The 20,410-nt window shown below is 39.5% G+C and overlaps 1 protein-coding gene across 1 annotated transcript in view; it reads left to right on the top strand.

The window, feature by feature from the left end:
* Positions 1-4,465: 4,465 nt before the first annotated feature.
* mtnr1bb (melatonin receptor 1Bb) overlaps positions 4,466-20,410 on the top strand; it is a 44,610-nt gene continuing 28,665 nt past the window's right edge. The window contains exon 1 of the mRNA XM_003446809.5: positions 4,466-5,902. Coding sequence (XP_003446857.1) covers positions 5,695-5,902 — 208 coding nt within the window. The 5' untranslated portion in view covers positions 4,466-5,694. The remainder of the gene's footprint in view (positions 5,903-20,410) is intronic.

Genomic DNA, 20,410 nt, shown 5'->3' with positions numbered 1-20,410 from the left:
TACAGCCTAAAAATAATCAGCCTGTTTTGCTCCCTAATGTGATCACAACACCTGAATTTATGTTTCCTCTATTACCCCTGCCTGTCGTAACAAGGCAAAACAGAAAATGAGATTTTATCAATTAGCATAATATGCTAAACATTTCTCAGGTGAGAAAGCCAGGTGTCTCTAAAAAGGGGAAGTGGTATGTCAGCTTTTTCTGAATTATTTCCTGTCTTCAATGTAGGTCTTTAATGGAAGAAGAAAAAATATAGGGGTAATTACCCACAGTACATTACTCTGATGTGCATAACCTTGCGCAACATTACTACTGCCTCTAGCTCAGTATGAGGTGCTGAGAATAAACAACAGGAATGTAAACACACACCACAAATGTCCCTGCACTGTGGTAAAAGAGAGGTGAAACAGTGCAAGCAGCTTATTCGTCCAGATTTAGAGCTCATTAAATTATGGCGACAAAGGATTGTGCAACATGTTCCAATAACTTACACCGTCTCTCTGACAAACTTGTTTGATGACCATCCCACTTGTTTAGCGTATTCCAAGCATGCTGGCTCTCCTAGTGACAGGCACGGGGTCAAACTAAAGGCAAACATGAGGGGGTGTGAGGGAAACAAGAGATAGAAAAATAAACAAAAAGTGACTGTTGTGTTTATTCATCGTGCATCAGGGGACACTGATGAGGACCTGCCAGTCCCTTTAGCTCTGCTGGCTTTTCATTGGACCAGCTGGCATTTATACCACAGAGTCAGCTAAGCCACTTAAAACTGCTTTCTACCCCCACATCTCCTATTTTTCTTCCCTTTCCTTTCTGCTCCTTTTTTTTAACAATGAATTTCTTCATGATCTTTCTGGACACAGCAGGGAAGAGAAGAAATGGACAGAAGGATGAAAGGATGTTACATAAAGGAGAAAGGGATTGAAAGATAGACCGTGTAAGAAAGGCAAGAGATGAGTAGAGTGGGAAAAATACGAGAGATTACCATTCCCCAGTTCTTGCTTATTGAGGGGTAGCTGTGTGGGTGATTATAAATCCACGCTGTTTCTCAGTAACACCGGGATTACACACCCGGCCAGACCTAATCTATGTGCCTAACATCTGCCTCTGATGACACACAAACACACTGGCACGTGCACCAACGCACACACACGTGTGCACACCAGCATGCAGACACATACCTGCACGCAAACCCACCCGTGAGCACAGTGATTACAAACGCAGTCAGTGTCTGGAGCAATTTCATCTCATGTATTATATACTTTAATAATATGAGTATGATCTGACAGAACATGCCTGCATCCTTAAAACAAGGCAACAAGGGGAAGAGGGGACATGGAGTGGGACTAGGTGACGTGTATACACATGTGCGGGGATACGAAGTCACATCAGAAAGCCGCTCTCGGCCGTGTAGGAAGCTGTTTACCAGCTCTATCCCATCACTACCTTCCCCCTGCTGTTTTAAGAGATTATTACTAAGGCAATCCGCTGGCATATGCCTGCAAAACTGCTATGTGCGAGACAGGGATGTTAACCATGCACTTCATGTCCTTTATTGGATTTCCTTATGTGATGAAAGTGCATAAATACCATTGGATTATGTCACATTTACACAACATTAAAATACAGTAATTGCCTCAAACTTTGGGACATTTCTTTGGCGGGGAAGATTTCCCTCTCTTGGCCACTTACTGCAAACTATACAAAGACCACAGAAAAAGCTGAATCCCATTTTCCGGGATATATTTATTTTACCCTTCATTCATCTTGGCTCGAGCCCTAATATGCTGATATGCAGGGGCCTTCAGTGTTAAGCTGTTGGACTGCATTACAACACTTCCCAGTTTGTTCTGATCTTGTAAAAAACTGCTGCCTTAAAGAGAGGTGAGACAGAATGATGGATCAACATGCTGCTGAGAAATATGGCTGCATCATGGGCTTCAGAGCTCAGCTTGTTATCTTCTCTGGCTCTAAGGAATTGGTACGCTGTCACCTTTAAGATTGCTGAGATCTGATTTAGCTAAGAAGAAAGCTGGCTTGTGTTGTGCTTTGATCATCAGGGGTTTTTTTTTTTATGCCAGCAGAATAAGCATCTAGATTTGCTGATTTTGCTGCAACTTTAAGACTTTTATTAGGCCCTTGTTAAACTATGCAAGCGTGAAACGCCTTTGCTAGGAACCTTTACAGTCCATCTCATGACTCAAATGTAAGAACAATAAAAACACACTAAGATAAACACAGAAACATGTCTAGAAGACAAAAGGCGAGCTAACACCTTATTAATAATGATGAAGTAAGAGCGTCAACCTCTTCCGGTTTAACCTTTGCCTCAGTTCCAGTTTTCAAGCTGTGGTTTAAAATGATAATCTAACAGCATAAATTCCAAATCCAGATTGTACCAAAATCTCTTTACGCGTTATTTGGCTCAGGAGCCGTTTCCACAAAATTTCCCACAGGATTTTTAAGCTTATGAGCCCATAGCTCTTTTTTAAAAGGTCTTTGGAGTGATCTTTCCTATGAATTATGGTTGAAAAATACAAAGCAGTAGACACAAGTACAATAATAACCAGCCACACCTGTGAATATTTGTCTTTTTAATTACCATTACTGCCTGTACCAAATTCAGTGATATGTAAAGCTTAAAATTGAATTTATGCATTTAATAATTGTCAAAACTGAGTGAAAATTTCAATCTAATTTTTTTTGCAAAGTCAATGAAATTCATCCTCTGGGACCACATGTGTGACTCCAAAGTTTTAGATCTCCAAATCTGTTCTCAAAAACACTAAGACTAGTTTGGCTATTCTTATTTTCCCACATCTTTAAACGTTTCGGAAACAACAAAAAGCTTTCAGTCCCATCCTAATATAATGATGACATGTTTGTATGTTCAGTATGTCTGTATGTACCCGAAATGTTTGGGCCAATGAAACTTTGCAAGAACTTTGTCACACATACAGCAATTCACTACGCGTTTGCATTTTTTAAAAAGATTTATTATTGACATTTATTATAAATCTCTCTTCTCTTGATTTTCATATATATTATGTTCATTTCATCATAACCCTGCAAATGAAAATGTGATGTTCAAATTTTCTTTTGCATTTGTTTCACGTTCAGTGTATGTAGTCCATACCTTACTTCACACACACACATGGGTGCATATATTTTTGGTTTTCTCTTGCTAAATGAGCAGCACTTCCTCCAAACCTGTTGTCAGTTGTGTTACTCAAAGATTAGATTGTTTATACTCATGAATACAATCCAATTATGGTTACACTTGTTATATTCATTTCAATAACTCTCAAAACAACATAAAGTATAGACTCTATGCCTTTCCTTTTCTTTACACCTGGTACCTCAGACGCTTGTTTTCATGGCACCATCTGGTAATTTCCAGAAAACTCTCTGCGGAACGGTGGCTTGTGTTAGCAAAGACTGCGTTATCAATATTAATAAGCCATGTTGTCATGTAGAGTACAGCACAAAGAACACAGCCATATGGAGACGCTACTGTATGTTACTGGCTCTTCTAGAGGGTTATGCTAAAACCCACTTTCTTTGGTGAGATTCTCAGTACATTATTGATCTACATCCTCATTTCTGCGCTTATTCCCACAACATTAGGCTACACTGTCATAAGTAAGTGCTAAAGATTTTTTTTTAAAGAGTATATATCAAAATAGGACCATTTATGGATTCAGATTGGGTCATAAATTGTAGGGCACTTGCTTCGTTTGGGTTTTTTTTTTTATCTTAAAAGCCTTTCTTAGTGTTGTTTTTACTCAAAGGCTTATATGACAAAACTCAGAGGTTTAAGGTTACACATCACCGTGCTGTGCTGATAAAGGAGTTTTCCTTGTAATTAAGAATGCCTTGAAGTTTGTTTGTTTTTTTAATTTTTTAAGTGCTTAAGATTATCAAAAGTTCCTTCAGAGCAGGCAAGCACTGTAATACATTAGCTTGAGATTCAGAAGTCTGTGAAGCACAGTCAGCACAGTCTTATCGGGGATTTGCAGTTTCAATTAGGAGATTTAGATGTTTTGTGGTCTGTACCATCAAGGCTATAGATTTTTTTTCCTGGTGTGAGTAATATTATAAATTCATTCAGTCACTGTCCCTTCTATCGAGTTTATTTCCATACTCAAAGCATATGATTGCGTGCCCTGACCTCACTTGCCAGAGCTGTCTGTCTCCTGGTCATCACATCAGGCTCATGTGGAACTCATCATACTGCTTTGAGGATGACACTGGGCTGCTCTAATCTGTTCCTGCTGCTGTGCTTGAGGGCATCAGGGTCATCCATTCGCCCAGCAGTGAAGAGTTAAACAAGTGGAATGGCACTGTCCTCAATGTGTCACCACAAGTATTGATGACATATGAATCCACCAGATCTGATGGAGAGGCTGACTGCACTGTTGCAACCAGTTACCCGTGTTAAGGATGAATGGGTTTAGCCTGCAACCTCCATTTACTGTTACTGCACTGTGTACAAAGTGAATTATAGCTTAGAGTCCATAAGTGGCACTCAGCAGAGACACTACTAAAGGATATTGGTTCAATCAATAGTGCACTGTATTTGCAAATGAAAGGCTTCAATTATATAGCCTGGCTCCAGCTGCATGAAAATGCTAATTTTAATACCCTAAAAGCCAACAGCATAACGAATAACTTCAGACAAAGAAAAAACAATCATTACATTTTCAAATTTGTCGTTTGACTACGACGCATGCCTCACACAAGTCTGTGTGTGCTGACTGGACTTCCCATGCCGACCCACCGCTGTGTGTACACTTAGAGCACCACCAAGTATTGTGCTGAGATCAAAGACAGATTCTGGGATGTCACGCTGGGGATAGGCAGAGGGGGAAATGAGGGAAAATCTTTGTTTGCACGCATGCCTCGGCAAAGTAGGTTAGGAGATGAAGAGAGAAAGTCAAAGACGGCAAGAGGTGTGAGAAATGGAGAGGCGCATAAAGCCCAGTGGAAGGCACAAACGTTGTTTGTGAAGCCGTGTCTTCTCCGTGCTCAGTCTGTGGATTTGATGTTTTGCCACAGTGCCGCCTCGCCACGGACAGCGCCGGTTGCGTCGTAGTTCAGAGCATGGCAAGGACAACACAGACGGTCAGGGAAGGCAATATGTTCACGCGTGTGTTCCCAGAACAGCAAATTAAATGAGAAGGATTCCGTCGGCGGTGCGATGATTTGACATTTTTTTTAAAATATATATCTGAAGAAATAGCCTTCTTCTTTCCCGCGTGGGCACATGCAGGAGACTTAGAGATGCCAGCCAGCAACCCGGGGACACTTGACGAGGATGGAGATTTAAAATATGAATGGACTGGACCTTATCTGGAGGACTATTTTCTGAACGACAAATAATTTGCATTCATTGCCAGAGAGGAGGTGTGGCACCGCCGCGTGTCCGAGCTGCCCGTGGCACGTGGATGGATGACTTTTGTGCGAAGATAAGAAAGAGCCGAGAGTACGTGTAACTTTATATGCCACACGTGATTCCCACACAATAGCCCGGCAATTCATTCCCATCGCCTTTAAGTGGCAGACTCTCGTTGGGCTCTTGTGGAACTCGAAAGGGTGCGCTTAATGTTTCGTTTAGGACACGCCGGTACCGACGGTACCTGCGGGACATAAATTTACAGCGGCGATTCAAAAGAAGCTCGGGCTGTGGGCCAGTGATGCCGGACACATTAACACTTGTAAAGAACCGGACAGAGCCACGGCTGGGGCAGCTAGATCGCACCCTGGCCACAGAGGGGACCGCCCGCCCCGCCTGGGTCATTGCAATCCTGGCCAGTGTTTTGATCTTCACCACGGTGGTTGACGTGCTGGGGAACCTGCTGGTGATCATCTCGGTGTTCAGGAACCGCAAGCTGAGGAACGCGGGTAGGAGCTTTTCCCCCAATTCCGATAGTCTGAATGGACGCAAAGGTCGCACAAAGTCAAACCACATGATCAGTGATCACAGAACTAACAATACTTCGCCATTTACCCAGATGGAAAAGATGTAACTTACTGTAGTCTAGCGAGAGTTTGCATAATGATGTAGGTTACGTAGGCAATGCTGAGTGTGACATCTGCTCGGGGGTGAACACTGGTTATATAAAATCTTGTTTTTGTTTCACCCCGCACGTTTCTTAATCTCGGGCTGCTTCTGCGCATTTCTTTAACCCATTGACCTCAGAGAGCACTTAGCCTCACCGTGCCACTGCCATCAGAGCAACAACAAAAGAAATTACTCTAGTAAACTGTGCACTTTATATGCTTTACCTTAAAAAATATATATAAAAATCAGTGACTAAACTGAACTGACATTAGGTACTGTCCAATTTAAACTGATTCCTACTTTTGGATTTTTAACTTGATTTCAAATTAAACACCTTAGTAAAGCTTAGTTAATACATTGATGCTGATTAAAAGCTGCCAGGCATATGGACAGGATGCTTACAGTAGGTGCAGATGGGCACAGAAATGATACAGGCACAGATTTCACCTGTGCTTCAAGTTAGGGAATAGTATGTTCAAGTAAATGTCTTGTAAGATGAATTAAGCTGCCACCAGAGCTCTTATTGATAGCTTGCACTGTTAAAGCTACTCTGACAGTCTGGCATCCCACTTTTCCCACACTTACACGCTCTACTAGTAAAGTTCACTGGCACTCTGAGTCACACTTACTATGAAAGGGCTGGTTAATAAGCAGAGGAGTCCCTCTGAAAAGCTTGCTATAATGGTGTTGATGAACTTATTTTGTTGCGAATGTAATAAATTATCATGTAGACGCCTCTGCATGCAGGACAAAAGTACTCTTGGACCTCTAATTCAGCCAATTATAAATGAAATGAATAACTGCAAATTTTTAGTGACTCATTCAAACTTTTAATGCGACTGGGTTTCTCCCTAATTCCCCCTATTTATTACAAGCTTGAGACGCTTGTTTTGTGAACTGAAAACTAATATTTTATTCTAATGGAAATTTTAAAAAAATGCTTAAGAATGAGACTGATATTAAAAACTTGCCAAGATGGATATTTTATGCAGTGAAGTCTGCCACACAGTGCTGACTGGCTATTTTGTGCTTTATCAGGCAACAATTAGGGCAGGAAATATGCATTTATTTGCATAATCTGTAAATCAGCAACTATTTTTCAGCCAGTAGGAAGCAACCAGGACTCATTTTTTCCCCTTATTAGTCAATAGGAAAAATACCCTTAGGATTTATCAAAGCAACTGCAAACTTTCATTGAAACACGTAATGAAGTTGCCCTCATATCCACGAGTGGAAATGAAGGCTTCTCATGGAGACGTGTCTTATTCCATTTGGGCGTATTCTCTTTCACTCAGATGGACACAGTGATCACTGGAGCATTTGAATGCAACCCTGTCTTCAGATTCAATTTTTTTAAATGGAGGTTTAGGTTAGGTTCATTGGATTCATAGCGCTAAATTTTATCAAGGTTATGTATTTATTGAAGCTATTAAGAAGCAGAATTCAGAAAATTAAGAAGTAACAAGTCGGGTGCCAGCATGCATAACTTCTTTTAGCAAAACATGACCTATAGATATCCTCATAATCACTATCTTATTAAACTTTACACACAGTGACAGCAGCATTCAGAGGATTTAAATAATCAAAATGAAGGCTTCCCACTTGTTGAGAGAATAAAACAGAGATTATAGCCTATTAAAGAGAAGGTTGGCTGCCGCTGTAACCACAGAAAACGTTGGATATCTTCATCTCTGCTGTTTTCCCACAGTGACTCAGGCATTACTTTGATGGAACCTTTTTGAATATAAAGCATGATCAGTCTTTGGTGTACACTTGGGAGAAAATCTGCAGTGAGTGCATGCAGTCAAGTGCCCCCAGTGAGAATAAAACATTAACTGTCATTTGTCCAGTGGAAATCTCTCACATAGGCTTTTAAATGGCTTGGATCTTCTGGAAAAGGGGGACTAGGAGGCATGATCCCACCAAATGGTTTAATAGTCAGTCTTTAATTGTATAAAATGCGCATCTACAATTCCAACAACAACAACTGCTTGTACAAGGACAGTCGGCACATCTTGTGATTAATCACATGCCAGCAATTTCCCCATGTACACCCACTAGCATAAGACAATATATCAAACGCTTGATTAAAAATTGCTTAATTTCTATTCAAGATATTCTTGGATGGTGGGGGTTAGTCTTCCCATATATTTTTGTTTTCTTCTTCTTTTTGGCCACTCACATGGTGCATATTTCTGCCTTAAAGCTGATCTCTCTCAACTGAGACAGCCCACTCAGCAGTTCAAAAACCACACTGAACCCACGATGGTGAACTCGAAGGATGGCTCCTGTAGATTGAAATAACCCACTCGACAGTTTAGATGGGAAAACACCTGACCTAACAGTGGTATATTCACAGTCACAGCAGGAGCAGGAGGGTAGCGCACGATTGCTGTCATTGTTGTCATGGCTTTGCATAAGTCTCCCCTGTGGCAGTGAACAAAGTATACTGACAGCCGAGAGTAATTTTTCATAAGATGCTTGGTTGGTGATTGACGACTAGCTCTCACCAACCCACGTATATGATGTATGCATCCCCATAGAAAATTGTATAGTAGAGACTCATTATTCTTTGGCTGAAAAGGCATCAAGATATCGGCTATTCATACAAATCAGAACTTGGAAGCACATTGTTAATGCAACCAGTCCGTGTGTGGAATGCGAAGTGATTGCGCATTAACTTCTTTCCTGTCAATTATCTCTGTGTCTTGTCTGTTCAGGCACCTCCATGTTAAACTTTCTCCCTCTCATCATTGGCTATTGTGTATGGACAAGCAGGTGGCACAGGCACACAGTCACAAGCCAGTAAAACTAAAGTTTTTATTCATACGAAATCACTTGTTCAGGAAGATACAGTTAACTAGAAATTGTAACTGTAATATCGTGCAGTTTTGTAGGAATGTGTGTGTTCGCACGGAAAAGCGCCTGCTGTACTTGTGTGGGGCAGAGGCTTTTGTCGCCTGAGATTTGTCTTTGAAGGCACTTAGGTGTTGCAAGCCTTCAAAGAGTGTTAGACAGGATCACACATTACAGAGACTCTCTTCAAAGAGACTTTATTTACATCATATCTCCTCCTGCTTCTCTCATTCCCTCTCTTGCTACGTTCTAAAACTCACTGCTTGCACAAAAATAATGCTTAAGTATTCCTTAGTTAATACTTGGGGGAAGCAAACACCCTTTACCCAGTGCAGTTTTACACAATTTGCTTTCAGTCTACCTCTAAACATCGAAGCGAACCGTGAAAACCAGTTGTAATCTGTCTAAATCTGTGTTTTTGTCTGAATTTGTGCTCGTGTGAACTTATGTCAGTGTCCATTTAAAAGTGTGCACATGTAAGTACAGTCCAAATCAATGTATGAATGAGGTGCTCTTATTTTGCAGCTGTATCCAGGTTAGATTAAAACCTCTGCACCCAGACAGGTATCCCACTATAAACTAATGGCTGCTGTGGAAATCTGAAATGAATGTATGTGCACACAGGCAGGTTACCTTTATGAGTTTTATTTACCTTTGCACAGCAGTTAAGTAAGAGTACAGACAGCATGACAGCAGTCTAGATGCTTTTTGAAAAAGCAGAATTATAAACAGTAAATCAGATGCTGAAAGGAAAGTTGTCTGCTATGGTCACAGCATACTCATAACTCATACATCAACATGTGTTTATATGAAAGAACAAACTAATACGGAGCCTTCTATTCTGTAAGTACAGCTTTACACAGAAAGTTAGCTGGATCTGTAAACTCTCCATTACACTGAAACAATGGAAAAATGGTGTCAGGCTCATAAATGTTGTAATTTGATTCCACATATTTACTGTATCACTGAATTAGTAGCTCATATAATAATGGCTTTAAAAATAATAAATGCATCAGCAAAGTGTGAGGATGTTTGTCCATGTGTGACATGCATGCAATTACATTTTTCAATGGCACTGTGGTATATAGGTTTGTATACCTGAATACTGAATAAATTAAGATGGAATATCAGTCCTGAAAAACCCAGAGATTTTCCAACATCACATCATGGTTGCCTCTGCCAATGGTTGGACAGCTCCTGAGATCCACAGTCACCTAAGGTGACTTATCAGGGAGCCAGATACCAGAAGCCAGAACAGCCATGCTACCAGAAGGTGCTGAGGCTGTCCACTAAAAATGCTGTCACACACAATTTGCTGCTTACACAACCCTGAATCAAAAAAATTCATGGGCAGGTGCTTCGGACTGTGGAAATTGGTATTTTGTCTACACTGTGTGAAGTCAACCTCTATTCACAGTGCCCAAGAAGAAAGCCATTGTTTACAAAATGGCACAAAGGGCACATAAAAGGAAGCCTGATGAATATTGGCAACACACTTTTGGCAATATGAAACCAAAATGAATTGTGCAGGATTTTTGGCATGGGTCTGGCCAAGACTACCACAGTGACTGCATAATGCTGATGGTGAAACAGGGAAGTTTGGGTGTGCTGCTAAGGGATGCATGAATGCAAACTCTATATGTGCAATTACATTTTTAAATGGCACTGTGGTTTACAAGTTTGTATTCCTGAATACTGAATGAATGATGATGAACTATAAATCCAGAAAAAAAGAGAAGATTTTCCAACATCACAATCATTTCAAACACACATGAAAAAAGTGAAAACTGTGAGCTGGCCAAGTATGTCTCCTGATTTTAATGTATTATAAGAGCTGAAAAATATTATGTCTGGAAAAAAATATAGATTTATGCAAGGTTGATATCATCCGTGGCCAGGAGGAATTGAATTTTTACTGAAATAAAAACCCAGATGTAAATAATATTAAGGAAATAAAAGAATGAAAGCTCGGGAACAAGTTGTGCAGTGCAGTCTAGTGCCTCCCATCTGAGCCAGGAATGTCAGCGAGAGCACTGCTGTTCCAACTGCATATAGAGTACTTCACAACTATGTTGTTGGGAGTCTGAACTCCCAAGCTGAACTCATCAAGCTTAAAGTTCCAAGAATGCCAGTCTGAACTTGGCATACACCATATTGAGAATGGCCTTGGGTCTTTTGGTCCCCTCCCCTCTTGATGGTGCTGAAGCATTCAAACCACCTCTCAATATACTCTATGCCTTTCTGTTTGTCTGTGTTGCATCTACTCTTATTCTTATTTCTACTACTGCTCTGTCATAGCTTTGGTGTAGTTGGCTGTTTTTACAATTATAAGACATGAAAAAATGATTAAAGAATGACTTTAAGAGAGAGAGAGAGAGAAAGGTCAAGCCTGTAAATTTACTATTACTCTTGTGAGATACTTTTGAAAGCTCAGACACTTCTGCAAAGGCAAACGTCTTCCTGACTTTGGAGCTGACCGGTTTTTGTGGCCATGATTAGGGACTTGGCCACAAATGGGTGCGCAGATGCTCTATGTAGTGGTTATGAGTTGTCTGAGAAGTTTGCAAATAGGTCTGCATGAGTGATGTAAGAAATAAGATGAGAGACAGAGAGAGGACTTCTGTTAAGCTGCTAATGGACAACCTCAGCTTTTTAGTTTACTGGACAGTTCCCAAGTCTACACTCCGCATCTTTACATTTTTAGGCATTCAGCTGACACTTTAATCCAGAGTGTCTCCCACTGAATAAGTATGGGGGATTTCTGTGTCTTGTGCAAAGACATTTTGACAGGACATACAGCTGTTGGCAGACTATTGCAGACAGTCTCTCTGAATACTAACGCTGTCCTGCTGTCCTGTCTATACTGATAATTGTTACCAGATGAGCATTTAATGTCAATCTGAGCAATAGGCTGTTAACAGCTATGACATACGGTGATTGTAAGAGAACTGAGACTGACATCCCTCCTTTTTGTACAAAGAAGAAAGTAAAAGAGTTCCATTATGCATTCACAAGTGATTTGTTTGATAAATGCTGAGAATTAAGCTAAGATATATGAACACACAGTGACGCATTCAGTTATTTTCAAAATATATCATCCAACTTAGAATAGATATGAAAATGTAATATAACCATTTTTAAATTGTTATTATAAATGCAGGCAAACACACACACACACACACACACACACACACACACACACACACACACACACACACACACACACTTGCTTGCTCCTTCATTATAGCCCTTATTTCCTGCTTCATTTGTTTCTTAACCATAACCTACTGCTTCCACACTTATGTTAGCAGACTTTTATGAAGAACACTATGTACATTCTTACTTGTGTATTGTGGAAACTTGCACATGGTAGTGGTCTCACCTCACACACAGCAAGCTTTTTGGAAATGAACTGAAATGTTTGCCATTTTGACCTTGTGATGCCTCTGATCACATATAATAACTACTGAAGCTATTAAGGCTAAGGTAACAATGTATAATGTCACCCATATACACAGATGGGTAACACTTTCTGTTACAGCCCAGCAATGATGTGCTATTAGTGGGGTGATAAGGTGGAAACAAGAAAGTAATAACATGGAAATAGGAAATTATAACAAAAATGGTTTTAATAGAATAATATTACATAGAAGATTATTTAATTGAGTGATACAAGGTCAGAACCTGGAGAAAGTAATGTTGAAACAAATATATGTTCATTTAATAAAGCAATAAAGTGGTAATATCTGTGCATTTGAATTTTTAAACTAACATTGTAAATGTACAGCTTCCCTCTAAAAGTAATCAGGGTATATAATGTAAGTATGACTGAGTGATAAATTGAATTTAAGCATCTTTGAATGTATATATGGCTAATTTCCTTCTAATTACATAAACAATACTTCTTTCCTCTAGCTTAAAAGATTTAGTTAGCCACAAAATGCTTACCATGTCAAACTAGACTTACTATTACTTGGTCATTATTTGGTTATTATATATATTGGTATTTAAGTGGTAATACCTTACCATTTCCCTATTATTACATTATTGCTTCCACTATTACCACATCATTACCACGCTGTAATATAAAGTGCAACAATAATATCAAAGCCTGATAAAATCGTGCCGGTCATGGTTAAGTTTACACTCTACCAGTGAAATGGCAAATGTACGTATAAAAGTATGCAGTTTAACTTCTACCTAAAACTTTAGCTACGTAAAATTTCCCTTACTATGATCCAGGATCTCATCTCTCGTAAGATTATATAGATTTTAATATTCCATTCATTGCTTTAAAAAAATACAGTAGTTAGGCCCTTCTTTTCAAACAAGACCCAGTAGGCATCTTTAGATCCTTGGCTCATTTTCGTTCCTCTCATAATTTATGCATCCAACCAAGGTTTTTTGCCATGGGGGCACTTGGGTGTTTGATTTTAATTCATTAAAATCAAAACAGGAGATAAGCAAGCTGAACAGGTTGTCAGTTCAATCAGATTTTGTTTAATCCTGAGAAGCTTTCTCAGCTTTCTGGAGTACAGATTTTGAAAAAAGAAAGTTCTGAAAAGGCAGACAGCTGAAGGTAGATTCATAGCATTCTCCCAACCACCCTAATGGAACCTGTACAACAGAGAAGCTGGTGAAAAACAGGCAGAGAGGTAGCGATAACAGAGCAGATGAAAACGGGGCAATGTTAAACTGTAGCTCAAAAAGATTAAGGGAAGATTTTAGATGCAAAACTCTGTTGCTATTTTTATTTGAAATAATTTGTTTATTTTATATTAACTTATTTGGAAACATGCATCTTACATCCCATTGTGACAAATATTAGCCACTAAGTCTAGTTCCTCATGTAATTTCAAGTAGAATCCATAGGGGAGACGAGTTACCACTGATCTATAAAGAGTGCCTATGGGGCTTCGGGGGATTTTCTGTATGTGTGCTGGGCTTTGGCATATAATTCTTTCATCATTCGGATTCTCTGTTTCTCTTTTTTTTTCTTTTTTTTTGTCCGACTCAGTGAGTATTTAGGCAGAAGTGAAGGTTGGACATGACTGCTGGGGATGTTTTCTGCAGCATTAAGTGCTCTGGGAATCTACTTCTGCCAGAGCTGTGCCCAGGCACTGTCCTGTCTCTTTTGGGTGAAGCATGAATTCTGTAATTCCCTTGAACGCAGACAGCTGGATAAAGGAAACAGGAGGAGCTCAGACCAGCTAGATGGAGAGCAGCAAGCAGACAGAAAGCAAGAGAGAGAGAGAGACGCGAAAGGAAAGAGCGGTTTAGAAAGAGCTCAAAAACAGAAAAATGATAAGGACACGGGCTATGAAATACAGAAAGACAGTCCAGTGTTTAGATAAGAGACAAACAGGACTGAAATCCCTTGCTATGGAAAGTAGGAGAGTGATGTTGTGTTTCAGAGGCGCAGCCAAGACAATGTAAGAACTACTGTCATGTGTCATCAGAATCACCCAGCTGTTATCAGTACTTTGGTGCTGAGATGGGGGATGATTCAGTAGTTTGCATGAACGCGCGCACGCGCACTAAGCAACTGACAGAACAATCTCCTTTAATCTCAATAACCATGAACATGATAGATTGACCCATTTAATCTGTAAAGCAACTGATTGTTAATTTCATTTCTTTACTCCTTATCAAATCCTGTAGTGTCTGCCGTATCACAACCCCCCACCCCCACCCCACCCCACCCGTATCCATAATGCATGCATTGTGATAATTTGAAGTGCATTATGTAACAATTTCTCAAAACCTTCAGGCAGCAGTGGGTGAAGAGGTGGAAGAAGCAAGGGATTTGCTGCAAGAGAAGGAGGAGAAAGGAAGCGAAAAGAGGAGGGAGGTGAAATAGAGAAGCCCTGAAAAATCAAGGGCAATCTAGGATGAGAAAATGAGAATAGGATAAAGGAGGGAAGTGTTGCAAGGATGCGCAGAGCTGTATTCATGCAAGCAACTTCGAAACAAGACAGGCAAAATGTTTGTTTGTGGCAGCAAAGGAGACAGTGGAGGGGGACTGACGCCTCTTTCTAATCCACACTTGGAAGCAGCCCTGCAGAGAATAAGATAAAAATGGTCAGTGTACATAAAAGCTTAAAAGGCCAAGTGTGAAAAACACGATACTGTCTTTAAATGTGGCTGGGAAGCCTTTTGAGTCTTTGTTTGACAAAGCCAGCAGAGACATGCGAAAAGGTAGGTGGACAGAGAGGGGAGGTGGCATACAGCAAGGGGCCTGAGGCAGAATCAAGCCCAGACCGCTGCAGGACACACCAAGGCTTCTGTGTATCCTTGCACACTCATCCAGGAGAGCTTTTATCTAATATCACATGACTACAACAGTTTGTGTCCATATAAAAGTGGTAATTTTTTTAATAAAAAAATAACTAAAATCCCTAATAGCACAACTTGTATCATAAAGAAATCATAGCAAAATGCACAAATTAAAATGTATAACATCTACCCGTTTCCAAGCGGTAAACCCCGGCGCTGGTTAAATCGTTCAAACACGTGTCTTGTGTCTTTTAGATATTTATGATACAGAGTGCTTTGCTACAAACAAAATTGTAAAAAGAAAACTGTTTTTTTTAATTTAACCCGTTTTCTCTTCGTTAAACCCTAAAGTCATGTTTAATACAGTGCGGCGATTCCGATATATCTTGTTAGATGTGGTCATATAATCAGCCTCTTCCCCAAAGAAAGCATTGATTAAAGAGATATGCATAAAGAGAACTGAATCTGTTTCTGATTGATTTCAAATACAGAGAATTGAATACTTAATCAAAACTCATTGATTTTAACTCATGCATAGTTTAGTCTTTTTCAAACTCTAGTTAAAGATTCTCAAGGTTCCAGAGTTATAATGTGAATACCTCATTTCATACATAAATTCATTTTTCGTCATGTTCACCTTTTTAAAGTTGTTCAGCTTTCTCCTTTGTACTTTTCACATTTGCAGCTGAATGGACTCAAGAGCATGAGTGAACAAGACATTTGTTCACTCAAGTAATTGTTGTTCTATTATGTCCACTTAAACAAGTTTCAAACATGTATTTGCCAGGGCACCTCAGGCTGCCCTCAGGCCTTTTGCATCTCACTTAAATCACATTACGGCTACAGTTAATTGAGCATCAAGGGTATTTTAAGCCATTATTTGAAACAACAACAAGCGTCGCTTTTCATGTCCTCTAGGTCCCCCCCCCCATTTATGATCAGAGTATGTTCACAGCTCGGGTATGTCTTGGCAGCTGCTACAAGACAGTTTGAGTACTCAAATGCTGGGTATCCAAAATGCCAAGTTTTCTGATCAAACACAAAAGTGCCCAGAGAAATTAAAGCCCTTCAAAGGCTACAGTCGGTCAACTGGATGTAATCCTGTAAGTAATGATGTGAAGAGACAAAGGCAATATTTTACATAATGAAAGAGGCTGTGCCTAAAAGACTCTCTTTGGTGGTTTCATAATCAATAATGTCAATAGGCATTTCTCCTTGTGTGCAGTGCAGCGGTAATCCTGATTTTTATTTTCTCTGTGTTCACTGTTATAATGATAAGCTAAGACAGCTTTCTGATTTAATCATCTGCTTTGCTTTATAGTTCAATGTGCACTTCAAAGGTCAATCTTCTAGGACTAACCAGACTTAATGTCTGTCTGCTGGAGAAAAGCCACTAAGCCACAGAATCGCAGCAATATGTGAGTCCACTATGTAAATGTACTAAATCGCAGGTGTAGTGTTGTACTTAGAATCTACTCTTCAGGAAGGTAAATGCTTTTCCCCCCCATCGTAGCTTTGAGAGTTTGTGATACATATAAGTATAATCCTATATAAGAGTCTAATTTGAAGATTTTTCTCATCCCACTGCCTCCATTGTTGATTTCCAAACTCTACAATAAACTATTGCAAACGCCGCGTGAATTTAGTGAAAGAGTGAAGTGTATTTGCTGTTAAACCTCACTGCACGGCAAGCCTGGCAGCATGTGCCACTAGACTGAGCACAGCAGCATTTTTAATGTGAAGGAATAGAGGGAGAAATGGACGAGGGTCGGTGTTGTGCATTTGAAATGCAGGGGGTAGGAGGTAAGAAGGGTTTGGTTTGCCTGAGGCAGAACGTCCACAAAGTGCATATTGAATGTGAATTGTCCTGATCTGAGTTCATCTCCACATTCAAACAAAAACTTACCAGTGGATAGCAAAAACTATCTAATACCCACATTATTGGTAGCCTTGTGACATGTGCTATGAGTTCTTCATATGCCATTCACTGTACAACTTAACAGTAAGATTTTATCTGCCTTGAGCTGGATTAACAGTTTTGCAAAACAGTTGGCAGCTACACGTCTGCACCCCTAGCTTCTGAAATGTTACATGTTCTGTTTTTTACTTCAGATATTTTTGGCTTTATAGAGGAGACTAATAGCCAGCAATACTTACTGAAACATTTCTCTGTCATGTCTGTGAATAAACAACAGTAGTAGTTCAAACGAAGCTCTTCAGATTTGGTTTCTTCTGGGACAGGAAAAGTTTGAAACAAGATTAATAAATAGAAACAAACAATATGTTGGATATTTTTTAAAATTTAATATTCAGAGTGGCAGTCACATAGTAAACAGTAATAGTTACCTACTTAACACTGGACGTTGGATAGACGTGCAGGTCATGTCTATAATGAGTCCATCGGTCCATGACCAAATCTGCACATCTATACGATGTCCAAACTAGGTCCACAATTTGGATGTCCAACCATGACATTATATGACGTTCAACATTTGAACTTTGGACTGGGTAATTTTTTTGGACATCATGTGGACGTCTAATGACAGGTGCAGGGAATTTACATGATTAATAAATGTTGATTTACTCGGTACGTGTGGTTTGTTTTGTTATTTTACATTTTCCTGTTTTTCTTTAACTGGTTTATTTATTCCAGTTAATCAACTTATTTGTCTGTAACAAGTTTAAAACGGTCACTTATTAAAATGTGTTGAAATATTTAAAACATTGAAATCCATGTTAAAATGTAAAATAATAATGGTTAAAGTATTTTGATAGGAGTGCAATGGGTTTAATAACTTTAAAAGAGCATTTGCATGATATGTGGTCAGCTTTACTAGTATCCTGTTTTAGTACGAGAAGTTTGTGCAAGTGTGTATGTATGAACTCGACTATCTGCTCGACAGCCTTTGTCATTGTGCACGTTTTGCAAACTGCCTGTGAGGCCATTGTGCACATTTCTGCTCTTAATCCACCGTGCAGCTTCTCACTTTTGTTTTAGTGTCAATCTTGGAGTTGTCTGCTGATCACTTTGCATTCCTTCACACATAACTCTTATTATTTAGTCCCATATCAGAAGGTGGGATACTGTTCCAGATCATTTTCTAATAACGTCATTTGATTGCCTCAGCCGCAAATGATAACTGGAAATGCATACAAAGGTGAAAAACATAGCTACAGAAAAATTAACTGGTAGCATATAGAAAACACATCCTCCACCCTCTGGAAAAATTGGTACCACAGAAGTGAGTCTAAATTTGACGTTGAAAAGATGACTACATTTGGACTATAAATAGACATGGAGGTCTATTGATAGATGTAACAAAACGTCACCTGGCGTTACAAAACAACCCTTTCAGTGGACTAAAATTGGACGTCCACAAATATACATATAAAAGACGGCACTCTGACGCCACTTTGCGCAGTGGGAAAATGTTCTTTTCAACCGATCATTAAAATCTTAATACGGTCACTGGCAACTTCTTTTGTAGATAAACCTTGGCAGTAATGGGTTGGACCTCCTTTTGCTTCATGGCACAGATTAAAAAAGGGTCTTTGGTTCTTATTGACATGATGCCATCACCAATTTTGCTGCAGATGCATCATCTGCACATCCATGGTGTGAATCTCCAGTTCCACCACATCCAAACGGTTCTCTGTTGTACTGAGATCTGGTGACTGTTGAAACAGTTTAGTACAATGAACTCATTGTCATGTTCAAGAAATCAGTTTGACCTTTGTGACATGGCACGTTATCCTGGTGGAAGCCCCCACTGGAACAGGGGTACACTGTGGGTGTAAAGGGTCATGGACATGGTCAGGAACAATACTCAGGTTGGCTGTGGTATTTAAATAATCCTCAGGTGGTACTAATGGGATCAAAGTGTGCCAAGAAAACATTCCCTACACTACTACACAACCACCAGCCTGAACTGCTGATATGTGGTAGGATGAATTGATGCTTTTGTATGAGGTACATCATACAAAGCAATGATTTTTGTAATCTACTATAGTCCAGTTTTGGTGAACCCATTTGAAATGTAGCTTTAGGTTTTTCTTCTTAGATGACAGGAGTAACTCTCAGTGTGGTCAAATTTCCATGTGTTGTGCATTCATAGATGCCTTTCTGACTACCTTGGTTATAAAGAGTGGTTATTTAAATTGCTGTTGCATTCCTATCAGCTCGAAGCAGTGTGGCTATTGTCTTCTGAGCTCTAGCGCTCAGAGATTTCCCACTTACTGGATATTTTCTCTTTTTTCTGACCATTCCCTGTAAGTCCTAGAGATTGTTGTTGTGTGAGAAAATCCCAGTAGGTCAGCAGTTTCTGTAATACCGTCTGGGAGCAACACCCATATCATGTTCAAAGTCACTTACATCACCTTTCTTTCCTATTCTGATGCCTAAATGCACTGAATTGCTGCCATGTGATTGGCGAATGCAGTTGAACAGGTGCATCCATAAGAGTAGCCAGTGAGTGCAAATGTGTTTTCTAATGTTATAGTGCTTTATATTCTGTGTAGTGTAGCCTGTTTTTCTCATGAAAGTAATGGGAAGTACAACCAGGCCCATCAAAGCACTTGCTGAACCAGACTGAACAGTATATTCCCCTTATATCCACTAATGGTGAGGAATTCTAAGGATCTTTTCAATAAATATCCAATTTGCTCACCAAAGGTAAGCTTCAGCTCAGGGGTCTGTTGTTCTGTTTAAGAATACATCAATTACAACAAAAAGATGCCGGCTCCTACTAGGCACATGCATAACTATATGTGACACCTGTGCATGTTGGGGAAGCAAGAAAAGTAATTATAGGTGAGAGAAAAACAAACTTGTACTAAGAAATCCAGCAATAGAATGTATTGACAGATCTTTTTGTGTTGGTCTCAAGGCAATTTGTGAATTAGTCACAGAATGAGATTTGTTTGTTGTGTATGTGGACATCAATTTTCCTTTTTCCTCTGACAGTCAGTTCAAGTTTTTTGGAGTCAATAATGTTTTTAGACCAGCACTAAGACAGCTGAGCTGTCTAACATGTAGTAAACATACTTAATAGAAATTATATGTAAACAATTTAGATATAAAATTACAGCAATTTTATACTGAAATTTTCTTGTGGGATTCACACTCCAGTGGTGTTTGTGTAAATCCCGTGAATTCTTCCTCGTAAAGTGGATTTTGTTAATGTTTGAAACGAGATACACTTCTATATTTTATATAT

The sequence above is a fragment of the Oreochromis niloticus genome, linkage group LG10 (genome assembly GCF_001858045.2).
Source record: "Oreochromis niloticus isolate F11D_XX linkage group LG10, O_niloticus_UMD_NMBU, whole genome shotgun sequence".
In the NCBI taxonomy this organism is placed as follows: Eukaryota; Metazoa; Chordata; class Actinopteri; order Cichliformes; family Cichlidae; genus Oreochromis; species Oreochromis niloticus.
Note: the sequence above shows the minus strand (reverse complement) of the source record. Positions and strands in the feature narration are given on the sequence as shown.